The sequence below is a fragment of the Kogia breviceps genome, chromosome 13, assembly GCF_026419965.1.
Source record: "Kogia breviceps isolate mKogBre1 chromosome 13, mKogBre1 haplotype 1, whole genome shotgun sequence".
Classification (NCBI taxonomy): Eukaryota; Metazoa; Chordata; class Mammalia; order Artiodactyla; family Physeteridae; genus Kogia; species Kogia breviceps.
In genome coordinates this window covers 64,095,096-64,118,550 of record NC_081322.1, presented here as the reverse complement: position 1 = coordinate 64,118,550, position 23,455 = coordinate 64,095,096, and the positions used below count along the sequence as shown (strand labels likewise).

Sequence of the window (23,455 nt, the reverse complement as noted above, 5' to 3'; positions counted from 1 at the left end):
CTTTTCTCCACTGTATATTCTTCCCTCCTTTATCAAAGATAAGGTGACCATATGTGCATGGCGTTATCTCTGGGCTTTCTATTCCTGTTCCACTGATCTATATTGCTGTTTTCATTCCAGTACCACATACTGTCTTGATTACTGTAGCTTTGCAGTATAGTCTGAGGTCCAGGAGCCTGATTCCTCCAGCTCCATTTTTCTTTCTCAAGATGGCTTTTGCTATCGGGGTCTTTTGTGTTTCCATACAAATTGTGAATTTTTTTGTACTAGTTCTGTGAAAAATGCCATTGTAGTTTGATAGAGATTTTATGAATATGTAGATTGCTTTGGGTACTATAGTCATTTTCACAGTGCTGATTCTTCCAATCCAAGAACATGGTATATCTCTCCATCTATTTGTATCATCTTTAATTTCTTTCATCAGTATCTTATATTTTTCTTCAAACATGTCTTTGTCTCCTTAGGTAGGTTTATTCCTAGGTATTTTATCCTTTTTGTTGCATTGGTAAATGGGAGTGTTTCCTTAATTTCTCTTTCAGATTTTTCATCATTAGTGTATAGAAATGCAAGAGATTTCTGTGCATTAATTTTGTATCCTACTACTTTACCAAATTCATTGATTAGCTCTAGTAGTTTTCCGGTAGCATCTTTGGGATTCTCTGTGTATAGTATCATGTCATCTGCAAACAGTGACAGTTTTCCTTCTTCTTTTCTGATTTGGATTCTTTTTATTTCTTTTTCTTCTCTGCTGCAGCTAAAACTTCCAAAGCTATGTTGAATAATAGTAGTGAGAGTGGGCAACCTTGTCTTGTTCCTAATCTTAGTGGAAATGGTTTCAGTTTTTCACCATTGAGAATGATGTTTGCTGTGGGTTTGTCATATATGGCCTTTATTATGTTGAGGAATGTTCCCTCTCTGCCTACTTTCTGAAGAGTTTTTATCATTAATGGGTGTTGAATTTTGTCGAAAGCTTTTTCTGTATCTAGCGAGATGATCATTTGGTTTTTCTCCTTCAGTTTGTTAATATGGTGTATCACATTGAATGATTTGCTTATACTGAAGAATCCTTGCATTCCTGGGAGAAACCCCAGTTGATCATGGTGTATGATCCTTTTAAGGTGCTGTTGGGGGCTTCCCTGGTGGCACAGTGGTTGAGAATTCGCCTGCTGATGCAGGGGACACGGGTTCGTGCCCCGATCCGGGAAGATCCCACATGCCACGGAGCGGCTGGGCCCGTGAGCCATGGCCGCTGAGCCTGCGTGTCCGGAGCTTGTGCTCCGCAATGGGAGAGGCCACAACAGTGAGAGGCCCACGTACCACAAAAAGAAAAAAAAAAAAAAAAAAAAAAAGTTCTGTTGGATTCTGTTTGTTAGCATTTTGTTGAGGATTTTTGCATCTATGTTCATCAGTGATATTGGTCTGTAGTTTTCTTTTTTTCTGACATCTTTGTCTGGTTTTGGTATCAGGGTGATGGTGGCCTCATAGAATGAGTTTGAGAGTGTTCCTCCCTCTGCTATATTTTGGAAGAGTTTGAGAAGGATAGGTGTTAGGTCTTCTCTAAATGTTTGATAGATTTCCCCTGTGAATCTGTCTGGCCCTGGGCTTTAGTTTGTCGGAAGATTTTAAATCACAGTTTGAATTTCAGCGCTTGTGATTGGTCTGTTCATACTTTCTATTTCTTCCTGGTTCAGTCTTAGAAAGTTGTACTTTTCTATGAATTTGTCCATTTCTTCCAGGTTGTCCATTTTATTGGCATATGGTTGCTTGTAGTAATCTCTCATGATCCTTTGTATTTCTGCAGTGTCAGTTGTTACCTCTCCTTTTTCATTTCTAATTCATTGATTTGAGTCTTCTCCCTTTTTTCTTGATGAGTCTGGCTAGTGGTTTATCAATTTTGTTTATCTTCTCAAAGAACCAGCTTTTAATTTTATTGATCTTAGCTATTATTTCCTTCATTTCCATTTCATTTATTTCTGATCTGATCTTTATGATTTCTTTCCTTCTGCTAAATTTTGGGGTTTTTTCATCTTCTCTAATTTCTTTAGGTGTAAGGTTAGGTTGTTTATTTGAGATGTTTCTTGTTTCTTGAGGTAGGATTGTATTGGTATAAACGTCCCTCTTAGAACTGCTTTTGCTGCATCCCATAGGTTTTGGGTTGTCTTGTTTTCATTGTCATTTGTTTCTAGGTATTTTCTGATTTCCTCTTTGATATCTTCAGTGATCTCTTGGTTATTTAGTAGGGTGTTGTTTAGCCTCCATGTGTTTGTATTTTTTATAGACTGTTTCCTGTAATTGATATCCAATCTCATAGTGCTGTGGTCAAAAAAAGATACTTGGTACTATTTCAATTTTCTTAAATTTACCAAGGCTTGATTTGTAACCCAAGAGAGTCTCTCTGTCCTGGAGTGTTCCATGAGCACTTGAGCAGAAAGTATATTCTGTTGTTTGGGGATGGAATGTCCTATAAATATCAATTAAGTCCATGTTGTTTAATGTATCATTTAAAGCTTGTTTCCTTATTTGTTTTCATTTTGGATGATCTGTCCATTGGTGAAAGTGGGGTGTTTAAGTCCCCTACTATTATTGTGTTACTGTTGATTTCCCCTTTTACGGCTGTTAGCATTTGCCGTAAGTATTGAGGTGCTCCTATGTTGGGTGCATAAATATTTACAATTGTTCAATCTTCTTCTTGGATTGATCCCTTGATCACTATGTAGTGTCATTTGTCTCTTGTAATAGTCTTTATTTTAAAGTCTGTCTTGTCTGATACAAGAATTGCTACTCCAGCTTTCTTTTGATTTCCGTTTGCATGGAATATTTTTTTCCATCCCCTCACTTTCAGTCTGTATGTGTCCCTAGGTCTGAAGTGGGTCTCTTGTAGGCAGCATATATACGGGTCTCGTTTTTGTATCCAATCAGCTAGTCTGTGTCTTTTGGTTGGAGCATTTCATCCATTTACATTTAAAGTAGTTATCAGTATGTGTGTTCCTATTACCATTTTCTTAATTGTTTTGGCTTTGTTATTGTAGATCTTTTCCTTCTCTTGTGTTTCCTGACTAGAGAAGTTCCTTTATGATTTGTTATAAAGCTGGTCTGGTGGTGCTGAATTCTCTTAGCTTTTGCTTGTCTGTAAAGGCTTTAATTTCTCCGTCGAATCTGAATGAGATCCTTGCCGGGTAGAGTAATCTTGGTTGTAGGTTTTTGCCTTTCATCACTTTAAATATGTCCTGCCACTCCCTCTGGCTTGCAGAGTTTCTGCTCAAAGATCAGCTGTTAACTATGGGGATTCCCTTGTATGTTATTTGTTGCTTTTCCCTTGCTGTTTTTAATACTTTTTCTTTGTATTTAATTTTTGATAGTTTGATTAATATGTGTCTTGGTGTGTTTTTCCTTGGATTTATCCTGTATGGGACCCTCTGTGCTTCTTGGACTTGATTTACTATTTCATTTCCCATATTAGGGAATTTTTCAACTATAATCTCTTCAAATATTTTCTCAGTCCCTTTTTTTTTCTCTTCTTCTTCTGGGACCCCTAGAATTCAAATATTGGCGCGTTTAATCTTGTCCCAGAAGTCTCTGAGACTGTCCTCAGTTCTTTTCATTCTTTTTTCTTTATTCTGCTCTGCGGTAGTTATTTCCACTATTTTATCTTCCTGGTCATTTATCTGTTCTTCTGCCTCAGTTATTCTGCTATGGATTCCTTCTAGAGAATTTTTAATTTCATTTATTGTGTTGTTCATCATTGTTTATTTGCTCTTTAGTTCTTCTAGGTCCCTGTTAAACGTTTCTTGTATTTTCTCCATTCTATTTGCAAGATTTTAGATCATCTTTACTATCATTCCTCTGAAATCTTTTTCCGGTAGACTGCCCATTTCCTCTTCGTTTGTTTGGTCTGCTGGGTTTTTACCTTGCTCCTTTACCTGTGTATTTCTGTGTCTTCTCATTTTGCTTAACTTACTGTGTTTGGGGTTTCCTTTCTGCCAGCTGCAGTTTCGTATTTCCCATTGTTCTTGATGTCGGCCCCCAGTGGCTAAGGTTGGTTCAGTGGGTTGTGTAGGCTTCCTGGTGGAGGGGACTGGTGCCTGTGTTCTGGTGGATGAGGCTGGATCTTGTCTTTCTGGTGGGCAGGACCACATCCAGTGGTGTGTTTTGAGGTGTCTGTGACCTCATTATGATTTTAGGCAGCCTCTGTGCTAGTGGGTGGCGTTGTGTTCCTATCTTGCTAGTTGTTTGGCATAGGGTGTCCACAACTGTAGCTTGCTGGTCGTTGAGTGGAGCTTGGTCTTAGCATTGAGATGGAGATCTCTGAGAGAGCTTTCACCATTTGATATTACGTGGTGCCAGGTGGTCTCTGGCGGACCAAAGTCCCGAGCTCAGCTCTCCCACCTCAGAGGTTCAGACCTGCCACCTGGCGCTGTCAGCCACATGGCCAGGTACGTGGGGAGTTTCTTGCCTTTTGGGAAGTCTGAGGTCTTCTGCCAGTGTTTATTAGGTGTTCTATAGGAGCTGTTCCACATGTAGATGTATTTTTGATGTATTTGTGGGGAGGAAGTTGATCTCCACGTCTTACTCCTCTGCCATCTTGAACCTCTCCTGTACATACATTTGCCCTCAATAAATTACGAGCCTGAGAGTTACTGTGTTTAATGTTGTTTGTTGGGAGGGAATTTGAAATCCTTGATGGATATTGCTGGGAAGAATTGAGATTCAAACCAGAGGAAGGGGAGAAGGCAAGAATGGGAGGAGATGACAGGGATCACAATAATCCATGCTTACCGGCTTCTAAGTGAAGTCAGCTTCACACACACAGATCAGGAATCAGTCCTGAGCTCTCCAACCCCCACAGATTATTAGTTTGTTATATGCCAGGGTAAGAGTTCTCAAACAGCTAGTCCTTAGAATCACCTTGGGCACTTGTGTAAAAATACCAGTGCCCAGACTTTACCCTAGACATGCTCCTCTTTGGGAGATACTCCTTTATATTTATGAAAGCTCCTTTGTAGACACAGAGTTATGGAATTTTGCTAGAGAATGTTCTTCCAGCCTCATCAAAGGAATAACATACCTACTTCAGGACCTTTGATCTCAGGCTATAAACTTCCAATTGACCTGACTAAATATGAGTCTATAAGCCATTACACACAGCCATGTGAAACCAACAGGAATCAACTTTCCAACATTCATATTCCCCCCAAAGTTCCCACCTTAGTATTGTACGCATAGGATATTCTTTATGAATGATTACAACTTAATTGAGACTGAGCTCCCCAAAACTTCATAGATTTGTCAAGCAATAAGATTAGGAAAGGTAGCAACTAAGAACAGTAAAATAGTAATTTGGTGGATGCACAGAAGCCATGCCTAAAAATACACAGTCAATTTTAGTCATTTACAGTAATTATGTTCTATAAATGCACCATGAACACTGAATTAGTGAATTCTAAACCAATGCTCCTAGAGGAAATGCAGGATTAGGTTCTTGAGAGCCTCTGGTCACAATACTTTCATCAACCAATCAATACATAACCTTGGGGCTTCCCTGATGGCGCAGTGGTTGAGAGTCCGCCTGCCGATGCAGGGGACACGCGTTCATCCCCCAATCCTGGAAGATCCCACATGTCGCGGAGTGGCTGGGCCCGTGAGCCATGGCCGCTGAGCTGCCCGTCCGGAGTCTGCTCCACAACGGGAGAGGCCACAGCAGTGAGAAGCCCGCGTACCGCAAAAAAACACAAAAAAATACATAACCTTGTTTTATGTGTATGTCTGTCTAAAGACACTTAATTTAATATAGTTGAGTTATTAAAATTGAACTCATGCACTATCACTTGTACCTAAACAAAGCTTAACTAGTACACATACTTTATCTCTGGGGCACCTCAGCCCTCTTGTACTTAGTCACACTAGACAGCACTGCAACAGTATGCTTAGGGACCATTTTAAACAGCAAAATCACCAACAAAGAGCACAAAAATGTGAAAAACATGGCACTAAATAGATCATAAATAGGACACTTGTTTACCGTGTGAGAGCTGAAACAATAAGACGGAGCATGAGAAACATTGCAAGGCATTAGGAGGTGCTAACGTTCCTCCCTCAGCTGGGAACGTGTGCATTGGGCAGCTCAAATGTGTCACCACTCTGTGCCAGTGCATTCAACTGTGACAGCACCACACGCGTTGATTTGGGAGTTACAAGTGAATTTTAGTGCGTAGGCAAATTTGCAAATAGGGAATCCACAAATAATGAGGATTAGCTGTGTTTTGAAACTATTAAAAGTACACAGTCGTTTTATAAAGCCTGTAAGTCCTTATAATAAAGATGAAGAAGGAAAAGTTCAGGCATAGGAAATTGGATCAAAAGTGTAACCTACTATTCCTAGCATGGCTCATGCATATGACTTTTTTCTTCAATTCCTTTCTTTGTCTTTGGATGGAATAAAAGGGCCATAACTTCTTTAAGGCAGAGACTGTGTCTCGTTTAAAATTGAATTCCCAGCATCCGGCACAAAGCAAGTATTCAGTAAATGTTTATTGAATGAAGGAAGGATCAGGCAAACAAATAGGAGCAGCTGTACTGAGGTATCTATTAATCTTCCAAATCAGACCTGACCCTGTCGAACGTCGGCACTGATGGTGTTGCTCACGGGCAGATGGTCAACAGTGTGCAGAGGGCTGCAGTGGACTTGGCAAAATTGCCACGTCTCCTTCAGTCTCTCCAGTTTCCTTCCCTTATCTCCCATCACTAGGGAATAGTCCAGTCCCAAAAGAGGCAGTGGGTGACCCAAATGATTCTTTAGTTTGCAGAAATTTTTTTTTTTAAAGAGGGAGGGGTGACATTCTGATGTTTCCTGCCTTCTTGGTTATCTGCCATCAGTTTACACTCTCCCCAAACCAGCTCACTTAGATCACCAGGAAATAAATGCATGGAAGCAGCACTTATTTAGCAGTTTGATGTCATATACATGTGGCACTTGGTGTGACTTGGCATACAGATGTTACCAGTCCCCAGGCCTGGGGGTAAACCAGTTGTCCATTTCTCTCACTTCTGCTCTGGAATTTCATCATTGCTAAAGAAAAGCACAGGACTGTGGTGGTTGTCTCTGTCTCATACTTGTGGTTCCCAGCCTCAGTGAGACTCATGGTCTTGAGCATCTTTTTGTTCTTCCTGACTGACTCCCTACCCCATGCTTTACAGTGCCTGCTCCCAGTAAGGTCCACCTAACCTCTTACTCCAGGCTGACTTTGTCTCCCTGCTTTCTCTGTATTTCTGTTACTTCCCCTTCCTTCTTCAGCTGCTTTCAGATCATAGGAAGAACTGCCCTCCTTTCTATGGCCGACCTCTTCACTTGTATTTTTGGTCATTTTCCCTTCCACATTTTTCTAGCCTCACTCAACCAATGATCAGCATCCTCACCCCTCCACCCCTTTGGTGTCTCTATAGTTGATTCATTTAACACATATATATTGAATGCCTGCTGTTTTTCCAGGCACTGTGGTAGAATGTTGTCTGCATGGTGTAATGGTGAATTAAATAGAAATAGTCCCTCCACTTACAGAACTTACAGCCTAATGAGTGAAAGTAACTAATTAATGAGTCATAAAACTAAAACATAAGCAGTGAGAGGACAGTGAAGGGAAGCTATGAGGCCTTGTGGTGAGAAGTGGATGGGTTAGTTTTTGTAAGGGGGTGGGGGGCAGGAGGATATGTTTGAGGCATTAGAAACAGTTTGTGCAGAAGCCCTCAAGTAGCTAGAAGTGCTCATCAGAGAAACTGAAAAACCAGCCGGTCACAGGGGAAGGGATAAAGGGATAAAGCACACGATGGAGGGAGGGACTGTTTCCAGCAGTTTACAGACCATGTAAAAAAAAATCCTCCATATGCCAGCTTTCTGGGTCATTAACACCTCTGCTTTTTTCTGTTTCTTTAATGTCTGTAGCAGTGCTTTTACCTCTCCTGTTTCTCTCTCATTCTCTGGCTTTGCCTGCCACTGTAATACAAGCCTTCTACAAGGTACATGCTGTATGTCTTTTCTTTTTCTCTAGCACTTTTTTCTGGAGTATTCTCTACCCCTGTCATTTCAAATATTCTTTGGTATTTCAGATGTATCAAATTCTACATCCATAACTTCGGCTCCTGTTCTTAATTCCCCAAGTGTATTTCTAACCGCCTACTAGAAATTTCCATGTTCACGAAGGTGTCAGTCTGGAATCTCTGGTCCAGTGTGCCCAAAACCAAATCCATTTTTAAAAACTTCTCTACTCTAGTGTGTTATGGAATCATCATCTACCTTCACCTTTAAGGAGTTCTCTCTTGAAAGAACAGTCAAATATCGGGGGTTTTACAGCATAAAAGTCTGTTTGGGTAGAGTTCTATATGAAATGCAGGGGAGCAAATAGAAGTGGCCCCTGACCCAAGCTTAATGAGGTCAGGAAAGGCTTTCCAGAGGGGTTGATTTCTAAGTTGAGTTTTATGGGAGGAAGAGCATTCCAGGCAGACTGAACAAATATGAAGGCATGTGGCACACAGGCCACCACAAGTATTTCATCATGGCTGGAGCCTAGGCTGCAAAGTTAAAAAGAGAGAAAGCTGAACCTGAACGAGGAGACGGGATCAAGAAGATCCTTGTATGGTATGTTAAGGAGCTGGATTTGATCCTGAAGTTACTGGGGAGCCATTGGAGGATTTAAAACATGGAGGATGGCATGATCAAATCAGTTGTTTCAAAAGCTCATTCTGTAAGCTCTGAGAAGGGGCGGGGGGCGGGGGGAGCAGTGAAATAAGACCAGGAGAGGCAGTTGCAGCAATCCGAGCCAGCCATAATGAGAATGTAGGGTTTGGTGAGGAAATCCCTGTGAAGGAAAAGGAGCAACCTAGGTTTCTAATGTGACCATTTGTGTGTAAAAGCAGAAGGGCACTTCATCGTAAGATGCGCTGTGTGTAGTGCCGGTGCGGCAGCCAGGTGGCTCAGGAGAGATTTACTGAGAACTCAGGCTTGCAAGGTAGTTCTGTTGAAGATGGATGGTTCCAAGTGTATTTTCAGAAAAACTGCCGTATTTACAAGATTTGCTGAAAACTAACGATTGCCAAATCATTTTGAAGAAAACTGGAGATCCAGGTTCTGGGTATTGATTTGGAAGTCTTTAGCATAAACATACCTGTCTAATGCATGGGAACAGAGGAGTGAGTGTACGGAACTAAAGGGTAGAAGGCATTAAGGAGCGTCATTTTTTTTAAAGAATGCACTGAGGGGGAGGAGCCTGGGAAGGAGATTGCTGGAACCAGCCCTCCAGCCCCTACCTGTGGAGGTCTCCATGCTCCCATTCTCCAGTCTTTACTGTACCGTTTACCTGCCTACCGGAGGTACCTTCCTAAAATAGAAACCAAGTCATGATTTACCAGCTCAGAAATCTTAGCTGATGCTATATTTGCCTTTGAAGTCCAAATCTCTTAAGTTTGTTTTGTTTTTTGTTGTTTTTTTGCGGTACGTTTTTTTTGTTTTGTTTTTTGTTGTTTTTTTTGCGGTACGCGGTCCTCTCACTGCTGTGGCCTCTCCCGTTGCGGAGCACAGGCTTCGGACGCGCAGGCCCAGCGGCCATGGCTCACAGGCCGAGCCGCTCCGCGGCATGTGGGATCCTCCCGGACCGGGGCACGAACCCGCATCCCCTGCATCGGCAGGCGGATTCTCAACCACTGCGCCACCAGGGAAGCCCCAAATCTCTTAAGTTTTAATCTAGCTCTCATCCCTCAGAGATTGAACAGAAGTTCGGACCTACTTTTCCTCATCTCTCAAATCACCCTCCCGAGTATGCTGCCCTACAGACGCAAAACCTCAAACCTCTGCTTACCCTGTTTTCTCTGGTTTTTGTGCTACGCCAACTATCAGAAATGCAGTTTATCCCTTAGGAGACAGCTAAATGCGCCCTCTTCTGAGAATCCTTCTCCAAAGCCTCCAGTTGCAATTCAAGACTTCTGTTCCTTTATATCTGCACATTTTTTTCTCTTTATCATAATGTGGCTCTCCCTCTGCCTTGTTGGTTGTCTCCATGCCTTTCCCTGTTAGAGTATAAGCTCTTGGAACCTACTTAGCTTTGTATCTCCAGGGCATGTAGCACGGTGCCTTGCCCCTAGAGTGGCTTTCCGTTAAGTATTTATTATTGTTGTCGTTTTTAATTGGCATAATTAGTATCCCAAACTACAAATCATGAATCAAGATGAAGGCCTTTACTTTTTGTTTTAATATATTTATAGAAACTGCATCTTAATGCAGAGGAATATTTTGTCCTTAAGTAAAAGCATAATTGGAGGATTTAGCGTCAAATACAACTCAAATAATCCACAATAAATTCTAATCAAAGAATCAACAGCAAACTTGTATGAACATTTAAAGTCATAAAATTATGCTCCCAGAAACATAATTTTAGCAACAGAGAAAACCTGAAAGAGCTTATCTCGTCGAATGGTTTGTAAACTCTCTCCTCTGTAGAGCCCTGTTCCTCAGGGCTCTGTGGGGTAGGTCTGGGGAGGCCAGGTTTGCCAGACCACCAAACCTAGCTACACCTAGAGAAATTCAACTTTTCAGTGTTTGTATGTGAGGCTTTCAAACAAAATGTATTGAAAATGAGTTTTGCTTTTAAATCAGTTTGAAAAACAGGATTGTAACCTTCAGGCTACTTCTGTAATCTTGGTGACTCTGGGCCTCCATTTCCTCATCTGTAAAATATAAGAATGGTGCTATGATAGTTCATGCTTTTATTCTGAGCACCTCCTGTACATTTTCAAGTAAGGAAGACACACCTCAAGAGAACTTAGTGGCTTACTGAGGCCACACAGAGAGTTAATGACAGAACCAAGATTAGAATTTAACCAACAGCCCTCGTTGTTGGATTTTTTTTCTTTTCAATAAAAATTCCTACAAAGTGGGTATAAAAAAATTGCAGATATTAATTCTTTGGAAAAGGTAGATATCAGGAAGTATATACATAGCTTTAAAAATAGAGCTCTACTATATCATAAATTTGCCTTATTTAAAGCTGTTGTGCTACTGCAACAAGCATAGATTGAACATTTACTTAATTTTACATTCATTCTTCAAGTTTATAGAAATATTTGGGGGAGTTATTTGCATGGCCCATTTCTCTTTTACAAAGTTATTTATGAGTTGTTTCTTCTTGGTAAATCTCCATGTAATCACTGGAGGCACTGAAAATCATTCCATTAATCATTCCTTTCATGTCTGTCTCACTGCATCTAAACTTTTTTTTTTTAACATCTTTATTTGAGTATAACTGTTTTACAATAGTGTGTTAGTTTCTCCTTTACAACAAAGTGAACGCATCTAAATTTAAAAGCATCACTACGAAGTTGTGAGGGTTTGGGAAGCAAGAGTCTCCAGGTTCTGATCCTTTCATTCATCTCCTTTGCTTTGCTCATCTTCCTCTCTTCATCCCCTCCTCTCCAAATCAAGGGTATCCATGAAGAGGAAATGAAGTCACAAAACAGCTGAGAGGTGTGTGTGGACAAGAGGGAAAGAAGGGCAATCATGCTCCTTGGCCTTGATGGGGGTTGAGGGTGCTTATGGGCTGATTGTCTCATAGCCTTGGGCTTTTTTGTTTAAAGATAAAGTGAAACAAAACAGCTCACAGAGACACCTCCTTCTTCCCCCTCCTTCTGCCTCCATACCCATATGGCGCGCCGCTGCTGAGACCAAGGAATGAGTGAGTAAAGGTGTTGAGAAGTGAAGTATTGGTCCTAAAGAAATGTGTCCTTTTGTAAATCAGTGTCAAGACTTTGTAATGTGGATCTCCTACTCATTTGTGATTCATAGCATTTGAACATAGGTTAAGCCAACCTTTGCATCATGAAAAAGGACTTGGATATGCCGCTACAGTAATGCAGTAATACAGTAGGAAACAGGGCAGGAACCATGTTTAACCTACTTAAGACAGACTTTCTGAGGACATCACAGTACCCATTTCATATGAAAAGACTATTAGAAGCAGGTTTGGTAAGACCTGAACGTAGTAATATGTTGTTACTCATTTGTCAGGGTCACAACAAACAAGGAAAAGTAACACTGACTTAACAGTGATGTATAATGCAGTCTGACTTCCCTTCCGTCAACCTCTGGAGTAGACTTATATTCTGATTAGAGCCATTATGTTGGGTTTTTTTAATCCAGTAGTTTTACAACATTTCATATACAGTTGGCCTTCCTTATCCACGGGCTATGCATCTAAAGAGTCAACCAAGCATGGATTGAAAGTATTCGGGGGGAAAAAAAATCCAGAAAGTTTCAAAAAGCAAAACTTGAATTTGCCATGCTGGCAACTATTTACATAGCATTTACATTGTATTTACAACTATTTGCATAGAGTTTACATCGTATTAGGTATTATAAGTAATCTAGAGATGATTTAAAGTATACAGGAGATTGTTAGGTTATATACAAATACTACACCATTATATGAGGCACTTTAGCATCTGCAGATTTTGGTATCTGTGCAGGTGGGAGTGTCCTGGAACCAATCCCCCTTGGATACTGAGGGCCAACTGTACATACATGTATTTAAGGTAAGATGTTGCTCTTGCCTTGGGCAAAGAGAGAGAAGTAATACTTAGACCATGTAAAAGAAGCATCTGACCTTTAATCTGATGGCTGTGTTTGGAATTTATTTCATAAGTCTGGGGGAAAAAGCTGAAGAAATTCAGTTACAGTTGATGCTTTCTGAGAGGTTTTGATGGTTTTCTTCCGCTCTATGGGCTTCAGGGCAGGTAGACTATTCTGCAGTCTGCATTAGTCCTTGAATTTAAATTTTCTATGTGTTTGTACTTTTTTCCCCCAACACATTTTAACTGAGTCAGATCATCATCAAATAGTTGAGAAAAATCCGAGATTGGTTCTTTTGTTGTTCTTTGAAATAGGCTCACTTACTACAACATTCAGGTTTTGCCACTAAGTCTCCTTGCCCTTTAACTCTTGTTTTCATTACATGCTTGATTTAAAGCTATATAGCCAGCAATAATATTACATAATTATGGTCCAGAAAAGTACAAAATCCTCTTGAAATCTTTATGATAAGAAAAGTAATACTTGTTTAAAGGGACTCAGTGCCAAATCTTGCTGAAATCTGATTGTGAAGGAGGAAATCCAAAAAGGCAAAACAAGTTTCAGTAGAGATAAGACTGGGAAAGCCGTAGTTACTCAGAGAAGTTAAGACTGAAAGAGACAGTTGTACTCCTTGTCTTTCATTTCATTTTGGCTTTTTGTTTTCTGCAGTTTTAAAATTTTAATTAGGTAGATATGGTATTTCTCTTTCATTTGTATGTAATTCAAAACTTTAACATAGTAGTGATTTGTATTTTCTATGTGAATTTTAAGTAGATCCTTTCCATGACATGTAATTATCGGAAAAAAAAAATTTGCAAGTCTGTCTTATAGCAAGATTAGGTTGATTTCTAAACTACTGTCTCATATCAACTACCATTTTCCACAGTATCCTTTCATATGGAATTAATGTTCAAACTCTAGAGGAACCGTCTAACACTCAGAGTATAATCTGGCACCACTGAAAGTGCTTATTTGATTTTCTCATGGAGGTGCCATTAATAAAACAGATACACTAAGCAAATTTTGTAGAAGATTCAAAGAGCTTGCAGATTCAAAATTTTACACATAGTTCAGTGAGTAACACCATGAAAATACAATGTACTGACAAGATCACAAAGGAAAGATGCAGTGTTGAAAGGTAAATTTAGAACTTAAATAATATAACATAGTATTACTGAATTAATTTAGGCTGACTCACAACTGACTCTTTTTGCCACACACCTGAAAGCTCACTTTATTTACGAAGAGCGCTTAACCAATCTGGAGAGCTGTTTACTTGGTTTTCCGTGGGAGTGAATAGACACTTGTGATAGACATGCTGATAGACACTTGTGTTCAGAACAGGCATGCTCTCTCCTCATTCATCCAGTTGGTGGGTTTTCAGCATGTAAATATTGCCTGTGTTGTCTTCTGTGATTTGTGACTTACTCTTTGTTCTTCTTTCACAGCAGTCATTCAAGTCCCAGGATTTCAGACCAGGCACAGAGTCTATGACACAGTAAGCAGCTTTTCCTCCTAAATAATTTGCACTGATAAATAGTTGTGTATTTTTTTTTAAGGACAATTTCTCCATTTCCCTCTTCATAATACCACACTAAAAAAATTATGAAATGCCTATTTCGAGGCATTAAAGAAAAAAAGCTAATACCCAGGACATTATCATTGTATATGTCTTAGAAATGCCTAAAGTAGATGAGCAATTTTTGAAGTATTTATTTTAAAAGATCTCTAGGAAGTTTTTGTATTTTTTTTTGATACTTGCTATATTACTTAGTAACATAAATAGAAAATCTCGGGCTTCCCTGGTGGCGCAGTGGTTGAAAATCCGCCTGCCGATGCAGGGGACACCGGTTCGTGCCCCGGTCCGGGAAGATCCCACATGCCGCGGAGCGGGTGGGCCCGTGAGCCATGGCCGCTGAGCCTGTGCGTCCGGAGCCTGTGCTTTGCAACGGGAGAGGCCACAACAGTGAGAGGCCCGCATATCACAAAAAAAAAAAAAAAAAAAAAAAAAATAGAAAATCTCTCTTACCTCAAAAAAAAAAATACCAAAAACCTTTGCAAAGCACTTCTCAATTTTTATCATTGCAAATGATTTTGTACATAATTTGAAGCCCTGACTTCATATTCACACATCACTAGCGAACTATCACGTGAGTGCAACAACCTTGAACAGCTCAGGTGTCTGCTGTGCCCTCCCATCCCACCGCCACTGTCCCCACATTGGGTGCATGCCTACACACATGTGCACACAGAGAATCCCTGCTGAATGTCCTTCAGGAAAATATTGGGGTGGCCAAAAAGTTCAGGGGTTTTCATAACATCTTACAGAAAAACCCCAATGAACTTTTGGACCAACCCAATATTTATTCGTTAACCCTGAGGTTAACGACAATTTGAAGAATATGTCTCTTCCAGTTCAGAAATTCTGATTTAAATGACACTCGAATTTACAGGAATTATCAGATAAAACCATGCATTATTTTATAATATTTCATTCTACAGATGAAAGACAAACAGAATTTTTAAATGGTATTTAAGAGTCACAGAATCATGACCTAGAAAATCCCTTAGAAATTCTACATTCCCTCTGTTTTACATTCAGGAAAACTAAGGGGAAAGACCTTGCGCAAATGTCACAAGGCACATTTATGTCAGCGCTTGAACCAAGCAAGACCTAAGTCTCCTGGTTCTCAGACCACCAGGTTGTGTGTGTGTTTGTTTTTTGTACTATATTCAGTGTTATTAGGCTCCTTGGTAAGATGCCATTTTGTTTTAAGTTTAAAAAATCTTTCTTTTTGAGAGGTAAAATTATATTGATGATTATGTGATTATATATAGCCCTGTATTACATCAGAGCACAGTCACTCACATTATCACATTTGAGTCTCCCCATTTCCCTGGAGACCATTGCTCTGACCCCTCTTTTGCATGTGGAGAAACATGATCTGAGGGCGATAGTAAGAGGCAGACCCAGTACCAGAACACAGATCCTGTGTTTCCCAATCTGCTGTTCTTTCCATGCTTTCTCTCTGCCTGTCACACGACACAAATACACATCCCAGGTCTTTCAGTTTTTTGTTTTTGTTATATCTGCCAGGTATGTTTTCAGTTCCAATCTCTGAACAATTGAGATTTTACATAATAGTTGATCATATAATAACTGACCCTGAGGAGTATACTCAATGACAGATCACCCGCGTAAAAAATATGCTGGAGCGGTGAGGACAAACCCTGTTTCAACAATCAAAAATGACCATAGTTTAATACATTATGGGAACTGTCCTCTCTAGGAACATTTTTATAAAATTTTTTAGAACTTTTATCTAATACGTGAATGAAAGGTTCTGTAGTCACTCTGACTACTTTAGATACGTATTTTCAGGTGGCAGAGAGATCCACACAATGCTCTCCAGGTTAAAATTCAAAAAAGCCTCAAAAACTATCCCAGCTTGTTTCTAAGGCTGTCAGGGTAACTTGGCTTCTCTTTTTGAACACAGAGCACTTAAGAAGCTTCTGAAAGTAAATTTTCATGAGAAGTTCAGATATGTCTAAATGCTCAAGTTCATCTAAAGCCTTTGGGCTTTTCCCTGTACTCATAATTTCTTAGAAGTAAGGATGAATTAAGATACATTTCTCATGACTTAAGAACTGTAGGCAAGTTGAAGGTGGAAATACTATAGCCCAGTATGTCATTTCTTTATTTCTCTAATTTACTTAAATGAGTCCATTGTACCCAAGTAAATGGATAGAGGCTATTTTTTTGTTTCTTTGCAGCCTTGCCATTCAGTTACTAACATCTGCTCATTAGTTGGTTGACCAAACTTTGTAAATGAGCCACATAGGACTGCCTCTCACCACTTTCCACTTGAATTCTTGTCTCATTTATACTTTTCAATTTTTTTTCAGAAATGTCAATCACTTCTGTGCAAACAATTTTTACACATTTTAATAAAGCTACACTCTCTTATCTTAAAAAGATACCAAGAAGAAACTTTTATAGGTTAATTTAAAGGCATTTTCTTGAAAGTCTTAAACTTTTACCTTTTGTATCTCATGCCCCTGTGATGTTATGATCTGCTGCCTAAGTCAGTTTGTAATGCAACTTCTACAAATATGTTATAATCCATAATTAGCATTAGTGTTCCCTAGTTACTAATATATTTTATCTTGAGTTTGTTGGGTTTTTTTTTTTAAACATAGAATGTTTTATTTCATTAACAGGTTTGGTCAGAGAGAAGTTAATTCAGATGGTCAATAATATTAAAGGCCTTTATTTGTGAACACTCATATGTGAACTGAATGAATGAATGAATGCAATCTCTTCTTAATGTAGTGCAGCCATAAGTGTTAACTCCAAGTATCCGATCTCTCCTCCACTATATATTTTTCCATCTTTATAATAATCCTATTCCAGACTTCTTCAATTTCTTCTTCTTTTCATGAGAAGAAATTAGTTTACCTTTTTCCCCTAAAATACCCTACTACTTGCAACTTTTTTTAAAATTTCTTCTTTTGATTATTCACTTTTCAGCCTTTTTCTCCTCCTCCCATTCCCCCGCCCTTTCTGAAATCAAAATTATCCATTGTCAGGTGTGTGACATCACAGAGTTCCTTATATATTCTAAATATGTTCTTTATCAGATACATGATTTGCAGATATTTTCTCCCGGTCTCTGTTAACGCCTTTTCATTCTTTTAACAGTAGCTTTTGAAAAGCAAACTTTTTTTTATTTTGATGAAGTCCAATTTGTCAATTGTTTTCTTTTATATATCATGCTTTAGTATAATATCTAAGAAACCTCTGCCAAAGTTACAAAGGTTTTCTCCTGTGTTTTCTTGTAAAAGTTTTATAATTCAAATTGGTTTCATATTTAAGTCTATGATCTGTTTTGTGTTAATTTTTGTATATGATGTGAGGTTTGGATCAGCGGATTCTGTTTTGTTGTGTTGGCATTTGGATATCCAGTTGTTCTAGCATCATTTGTTAAAAAAAACAGCCATGCCTCAACTGAATGGTCTTTACACCTTCATTGAAAATCAATTGTGCTTATAAGGGTAGGTCTGTTTCTGGACATATTCTAATCCATTGATCTACTTCTGTCTTAACACCAGTAACACACGGTCTTGATTACTGTAGTTTTATACTATGTCTTGGAATCAGATATTATTGGTCCTTGAGTCTTGTCCTTTTTTAAAGTCGGTTTAACTATTCAGGATCCTTCGTATGTCCTCATCAATTTAGAATAAGTTTTTCAGTTTCTACAACATAGGCTTCTGGAATCCCAACTTGTATTACCTTGAATCCAAAGATACATTTGGGGAGAACTGACATGTCGACAATATTCAGTCATCTGACTCATTAACATGAAATGTTTCTCCATTTATTTAGGCCTTCTTTAATTTCTCTCATCACTGATTATTAGTTTTCAGCATATAAGTCCTGCACGTATTTGGCTGATTTATTCCTGCATATCTCATTGGTAAACGGTATTATTTTTCAATTTCAATTTGCAATTGTTTGTTGCTAATTTATGGGAATACTACTAATTGTTGTATGTTGATCTTGTATCATGCTACCTTACTAAACTATCGTGTTAGTTTTAATAACTTTTTGGTAGACTTCACCAGGTTTTCTATATAGACAGTCATACATATAAAAGCCAGTTTAGCTTCTTCTTTCCCAATCTGGATGCCTTTCCTCCCTCCCTCCTTATTGCCCTGGCTAGAACCTCCAGTACAATGTTGAATAGAAATGATGAGAGTATATATTCTTATCTTCTTTTGTCCTGAAGGGAAGTGAGTGGGAATGCATTCAGTCTTTCACCACTAAGTACATCATCATAGGTTTTTTAATAAATGCCCTTTATTCCTTCATTTCCTAGTTTGCTGAGAGTTTGTATCAGGAATGGATGTTGGATTTTTGTCAAATGCTTTTTCTGCACCTACTAAGATAATCATATGAGATAATCATTTTTCTTTTTAAATGTGCTAATATGGTAAATTACATTGGTTTTCAAATGTTAAACCCACTTTTCATTCTTTGAATAAACCCCACTTAGTCATGGTGTGTTATCCTTTTTATAAATTGGTGGACTTGATTTGCTAAAATTTTATTTAGAGTTGTTTGTATTTTGTTCAAGAGAAATATAGGTCTATAGTTTTATTTTCTTGTACTGTCTTAGTCTGGTTTTGCTATCAGAGTAAGCTGGCTTCATGGAATGCGTTAAGAAGAATTCCCTCCTCTTCAGTTTTCTGAAGAGTCTGTGAGGATATGATATTGCTTTTTCCTTTTGTAATTTCTGTTTATTGATTGATATTCTCTATTTGATGAAATGTTGTTCCCATACTTTCCATTAGTTCTTTAAGTATAGTTTTCTTGAGTTCTTTGAATGTATTTATAATAGTGGATTTCAAGTCTTTGTCTAGAAAGTTCGATGGTCCCCTTCCTAAGGGACCATTTCAGTTGATTGCTTTTTCCCTTGTATGGTGCATACTTTCTTGTTTCTTTGCATGTCTTGTAACCTTTTATTGAAAAATGGATATTTTGAATGATATAATATGACAGCTCTGGAAATTAGATTCTTCCCCCTCCCCAGGGTTTGTTGTTGTTGCTACTTATTGTAGTTGTTCGTTGTTTGTTAAACTTCTCTGAACAAATTCTTTAATTCTTTAGTTGTAATGTGTTTGTCCACAGGAGTCTTTGCTCAGTTAGATTAGTGATCAGCTAATAATTGGAAACCGATTTCCTTAAACACCTGGAACCAGTAGGTCCCCCAGTCTTGTCAGGTAGGGGCTCAGTGTATGCTGTGCACACCTTCAACACCCAGCCAGGCAGTTGATACCTCTGTCTTAGCCTTCACTTCCTGTTGGCAAAGAGTGTTAAGGTCAGCCAGCGGTGAGGGCTTAAGGCCTTCTCAGGTCTTTCCTGTACATGCACACAGCCCTACACATGTGTAAGACCTTCTAGACTCCCAGGACTAAGTCTGAGCTTTTCAAAACCCTCATGGACAGCTTATTCCCCCAGCTTTTCCTTTAAAGCTTTTAGTTAGTCTGTTGTTTGCCTACTGTTATCCACCGCTCAGGCAGCCCTGAAGTTAATTTAACTGCCTCCCAGGGAAAAGGCAAGCTCTAAGATAGGTCAAATGCAGACAGCCTTACAAGTGGTGTCTTCCAGGAAACCACCAAATAGGTCAGATAATGACAATTCCTTGGGAATGAGGCTTTGAAAGAGCTCCAGCCCAGTTCTGCTCCTTCCCGTGGCTGCCAGGATGCTTGCTTTCACCATAAACGCAGGCTCTTCTTTTTCAAGGTACCCACAGAGCCAGACAGTGGGGATAGGATAAGGTAAGTTAAAATGCCACAAAGCTCACTGTTCTTACCAAGTCTCAACCATTCTTCTTGAATAAACATTCTCTGGGTTACTACAAGCTATTGGCTAATTTCCAGAATCTAAAAAAGTTGATTCTAACCATTTGCCAGTTTTCTCATAGCTTATTTGGAGGAGAAGTTTTTCAGAAGTCCTTGACACCACCGTTTTTACTGATGTCAATCTATTTCTTCTTCAGATGTTGCGTAGACTCACCAGTAAAGCTATCTGGGCCTGAAGTATTCTTTTATGGAAGATTTTTTACTACAAGTTCTATTTGTTTAATAAAAGTAGAGCTATTAAGGTTATCTATTTCTTCTTATATAGGCATTGATAATTTGTATCTTTCAAGGAACTTGTCTATTTCATCCAAGTGGTTGAATTCGTTGACATAAAGTTGTTCATAATATTCCCTCATTATCTTTTTAATATTGAAAGAATCTGTAATAATGTTGCCTCTTTAATTCCTAGTGTTGATCATTTATTTCTTTACTCTGTTTTCCTCAGTCAGCCTGGCAAATGGTTTATCAATTTTATTGAAAAGAACAGCTTTGTTTCATTGATTTCTCTTTATTGTTTATTTATTTTGTTTTATTGATTTCCACTCTGATCTTTATTTCTGCTTCTTTGGGGTTTAATTTGTGCTTCTTTTTCTAGATTAGTTAGGTGGGACTCGAACTGTGTTTAGTCTAGGGCTAATTATTCCTCACTACTGATACAAATCCCTTTTGGGTATTCTACCCAGTGCATTCTGAGTTGTGAGCTTTTCCATCCTGGCTGATGGGAATAGGTACTGTCCCTGGCCTTGGGAAATTTCCTCAGCTGTATATTCTCACCTGTACTCTGCTGCATACTTGAAGAGAAGCTTTGCAAGTCTCCAAGTTCTCTCACTATGAAGCTGTCTCCTCTCTGGTAGTCTGTGAACTATAGCCTACCTGGTCTCCTCAGACTCCTAGCACTCACTCAGGGAGTCTGCCAGGCTCCACACAGTTTCCATCCCACTGTACTGTGGCCTGGAAGCTCTCAAGGCAGTAAGCTGGGCAGTGATAGGCCTCATCTCATTTATTTTCCATTTCTTGGGTATCACTTTCCTTTGTTGCTTATGATTCAGTGTCTTGAAAATTATTTCATATGTTTTGCCCAATTTTTTTGGTTGTTTTAGGTGAGCAGGAAATCTGGTCCCTGTTACTTCATCTTGGATGCAAGCAAAAGTCCAGATGTTGTATTTTTCAGGGTAGCTTTCTGTTAGATCATATGTACATTATGAGAAAGAAAAGGTGGAGAGGATCACACGGTCTGCTTTTCCCACAGTGATCAGGGAAAGCCAAAGATGTAAGATAGCATTTGAGTCTTAAAAACCATGTAGAGACAGGGTGAACAAAAAGAAAAGGACCTAGAAGTCAGAAGGATGGCAGGAGCTAAGGCACAATTGCATGAAAGTGCCTGGAATACCCTGAGACTAGCAGGGTACTCTACAGGGTGGGGGAATGCACAGACCAAAATTATATATATATATTTTTAATTGGGCCTGCCAGCAAGATACAGTCCAGGTCCACTGTGTCTATAATCTTACCAGTTGCCCAAATACAAAGATTTCACATAAGTGTAGATTTCTTACTTCTTTTGAAGTTCTGGACCACAGCCCCACGTTCTTTGCTGGCTTCCATCCACTGGGACTGAGTTAGTGGTCGCCTCCCTGAGATGAGTCATCCACTCTCCAGTTTACCAGGGTCCTGCCGTGTTATTCCTGGCTTGCTTTCCTCGCTCTCCTTGTCACCCTGTCATCCACAGACATTTGAACTTTTACTTTAATGCTAAAGTGTAGGTTCCCTGGAGATAAGCAGTAAGTTATCGATGCTTTTTGCTTCAGAACTCAACTTTTCCTTTCTCTCTCATCATTTTCCTCCTTTCTAGATGTACTTTATTTGTTCTTTCATCTTTGTGGCTTCTGACGCTTTTCCTTCTCAGTCATCTGACTTCATTTTACTTACTTAGACATCTCCATATTAGTCTTCTCGGGCTGCTATAACAGTACCACCGACTGGGTGGCTTAAACAATGTAAATGTATTATTTTCATAGTTCTGGAGCCTGGAAACTCAAGATCAAGGTTCCAACAGGGCTGGTTTCTGGTGAGGCCTCTCTTCCTGCCTTGCAGGTGGCCAGCTTCTTGCTGTGTCCTCACATGGCCTTTCCTCTGTGCATGTGTGGAGAGAAAGAGCTCTCTGGTGTCTCTTCCTCTTCTTATAAGGACGCCAGTCCTGTGGCTTAGGGTCTCACACTTATGACCTCCTTTAACTTTAATTACCTCCTTAAAGGCCCAATCTCCAGATATATTCACTTTGGGGGTTAGGGCTTCAACCTGTGAAAGAATACAATTCAGTCCACAGCAGTCACTGTTCAGTCCTCCTCATTGCCTGATTTTGAAATTCTTGTACCTTTTTCAAGCTCTGTTGTGATGTCTCCCACCATTCCTAGACATCCTAGAAAGGGGACACTGCCTTCCATTCTTTGAATTTCCCTTTTTTCATTGTTTTTGTATTTTCTTTTTTCTAACATAACTTGCATTACTAAACACTCGTCCACAAAATATTTGTTTTCTATGTTACTGTTACTGTTGAACCATTTGAAAAGCTGCATTCCCCATCCCACAGGTCAGGATATCACTGTTTTCTTATGCATAAGGTTTACCCCTTCTTTCATCCCTTCACCCCTTCTTTGTCAGTAAGGAATCTCCTTCTCTTTTACACACACACACACACACACACACACACACACACACACACACACACACACATTTTCTTCTATTTAATTTGATAAAAACTTCCTGGTTTTTCCCAGGCAGCTAATATTTTTCTGAAAGAAGTAAAATTTATTTTATTCTTGTCCCTTCATACAGTAAAAAGGAGCCCAACCAGCTAAGGTTTATTGTCTCTACGTCATTTTCAGTGATTCCCTGCTGCCCACCCACATATATAATCACTCATATCATATGTCGAATATTTTTCTCTCAGATCCTCCCATTTATCTCCCCTTTTTGTTCCCACTGCCACTTCCCTAAATCCGAGCCCCATCTGAGCTGTAGCAGCAGTTTTCTCACTGGTTCCTTGTCTCCAATCTTCCCCTCCTGCAGTTCTGAGGTGGGCAGAGAACAGAGCCTTGAGGACCGCAGACACATCATGGATATACAGGGGAAGAAGAACGAGCAAACCGGCCAGAAAGTCACCCTCATAGAGGTAAGAGAAAACCACGAGACAGTCATGTCATGGAGTCAACAGGAAGGTTTAGGAAAGGCATGGTCAACAAGGACAAATATCAAAGACAGCAGAAGTAAAATAAGGACTGAAAAATGCCTTTGGGATTTGCAACCAAGAGGCTGTTTGTGACCTGGGAGAAGATGGTTTTGAATGGAGGGTCCTGGAAACATGAGCCAGATTGTCTCCAGCCCATTAGGGAGAAGGCCCGTCAGGAAAGGCTGCTTCTC

At 39.4% G+C, this 23,455-nt stretch overlaps 1 protein-coding gene across 19 annotated transcripts in view; it reads left to right on the top strand.

The window, feature by feature from the left end:
- AHI1 (Abelson helper integration site 1) overlaps nucleotides 1-23,455 on the top strand; it is a 320,407-nt gene that overhangs the window by 174,443 nt on the left and 122,509 nt on the right. For 10 of the 19 annotated variants that reach the window (XR_010836054.1, XR_010836052.1, XR_010836050.1 and 7 more), the window contains 2 exons: nucleotides 14,056-14,105; nucleotides 23,105-23,207. Coding sequence is in view for 8 of the 19 variants with exons in the window: in XM_067010849.1 (XP_066866950.1) it covers nucleotides 14,056-14,105; nucleotides 23,105-23,207 (153 nt within the window). In the remaining 11 variants the exon portion in view is untranslated. Of the gene's footprint in view, nucleotides 1-11,464; nucleotides 11,507-11,616; nucleotides 11,715-12,504; nucleotides 12,521-14,055; nucleotides 14,106-23,104; nucleotides 23,208-23,455 lie in introns of those variants that run through there. The other 9 variants (XM_067010848.1, XM_067010850.1, XR_010836059.1 and 6 more) reach the window with 8 other exon arrangements.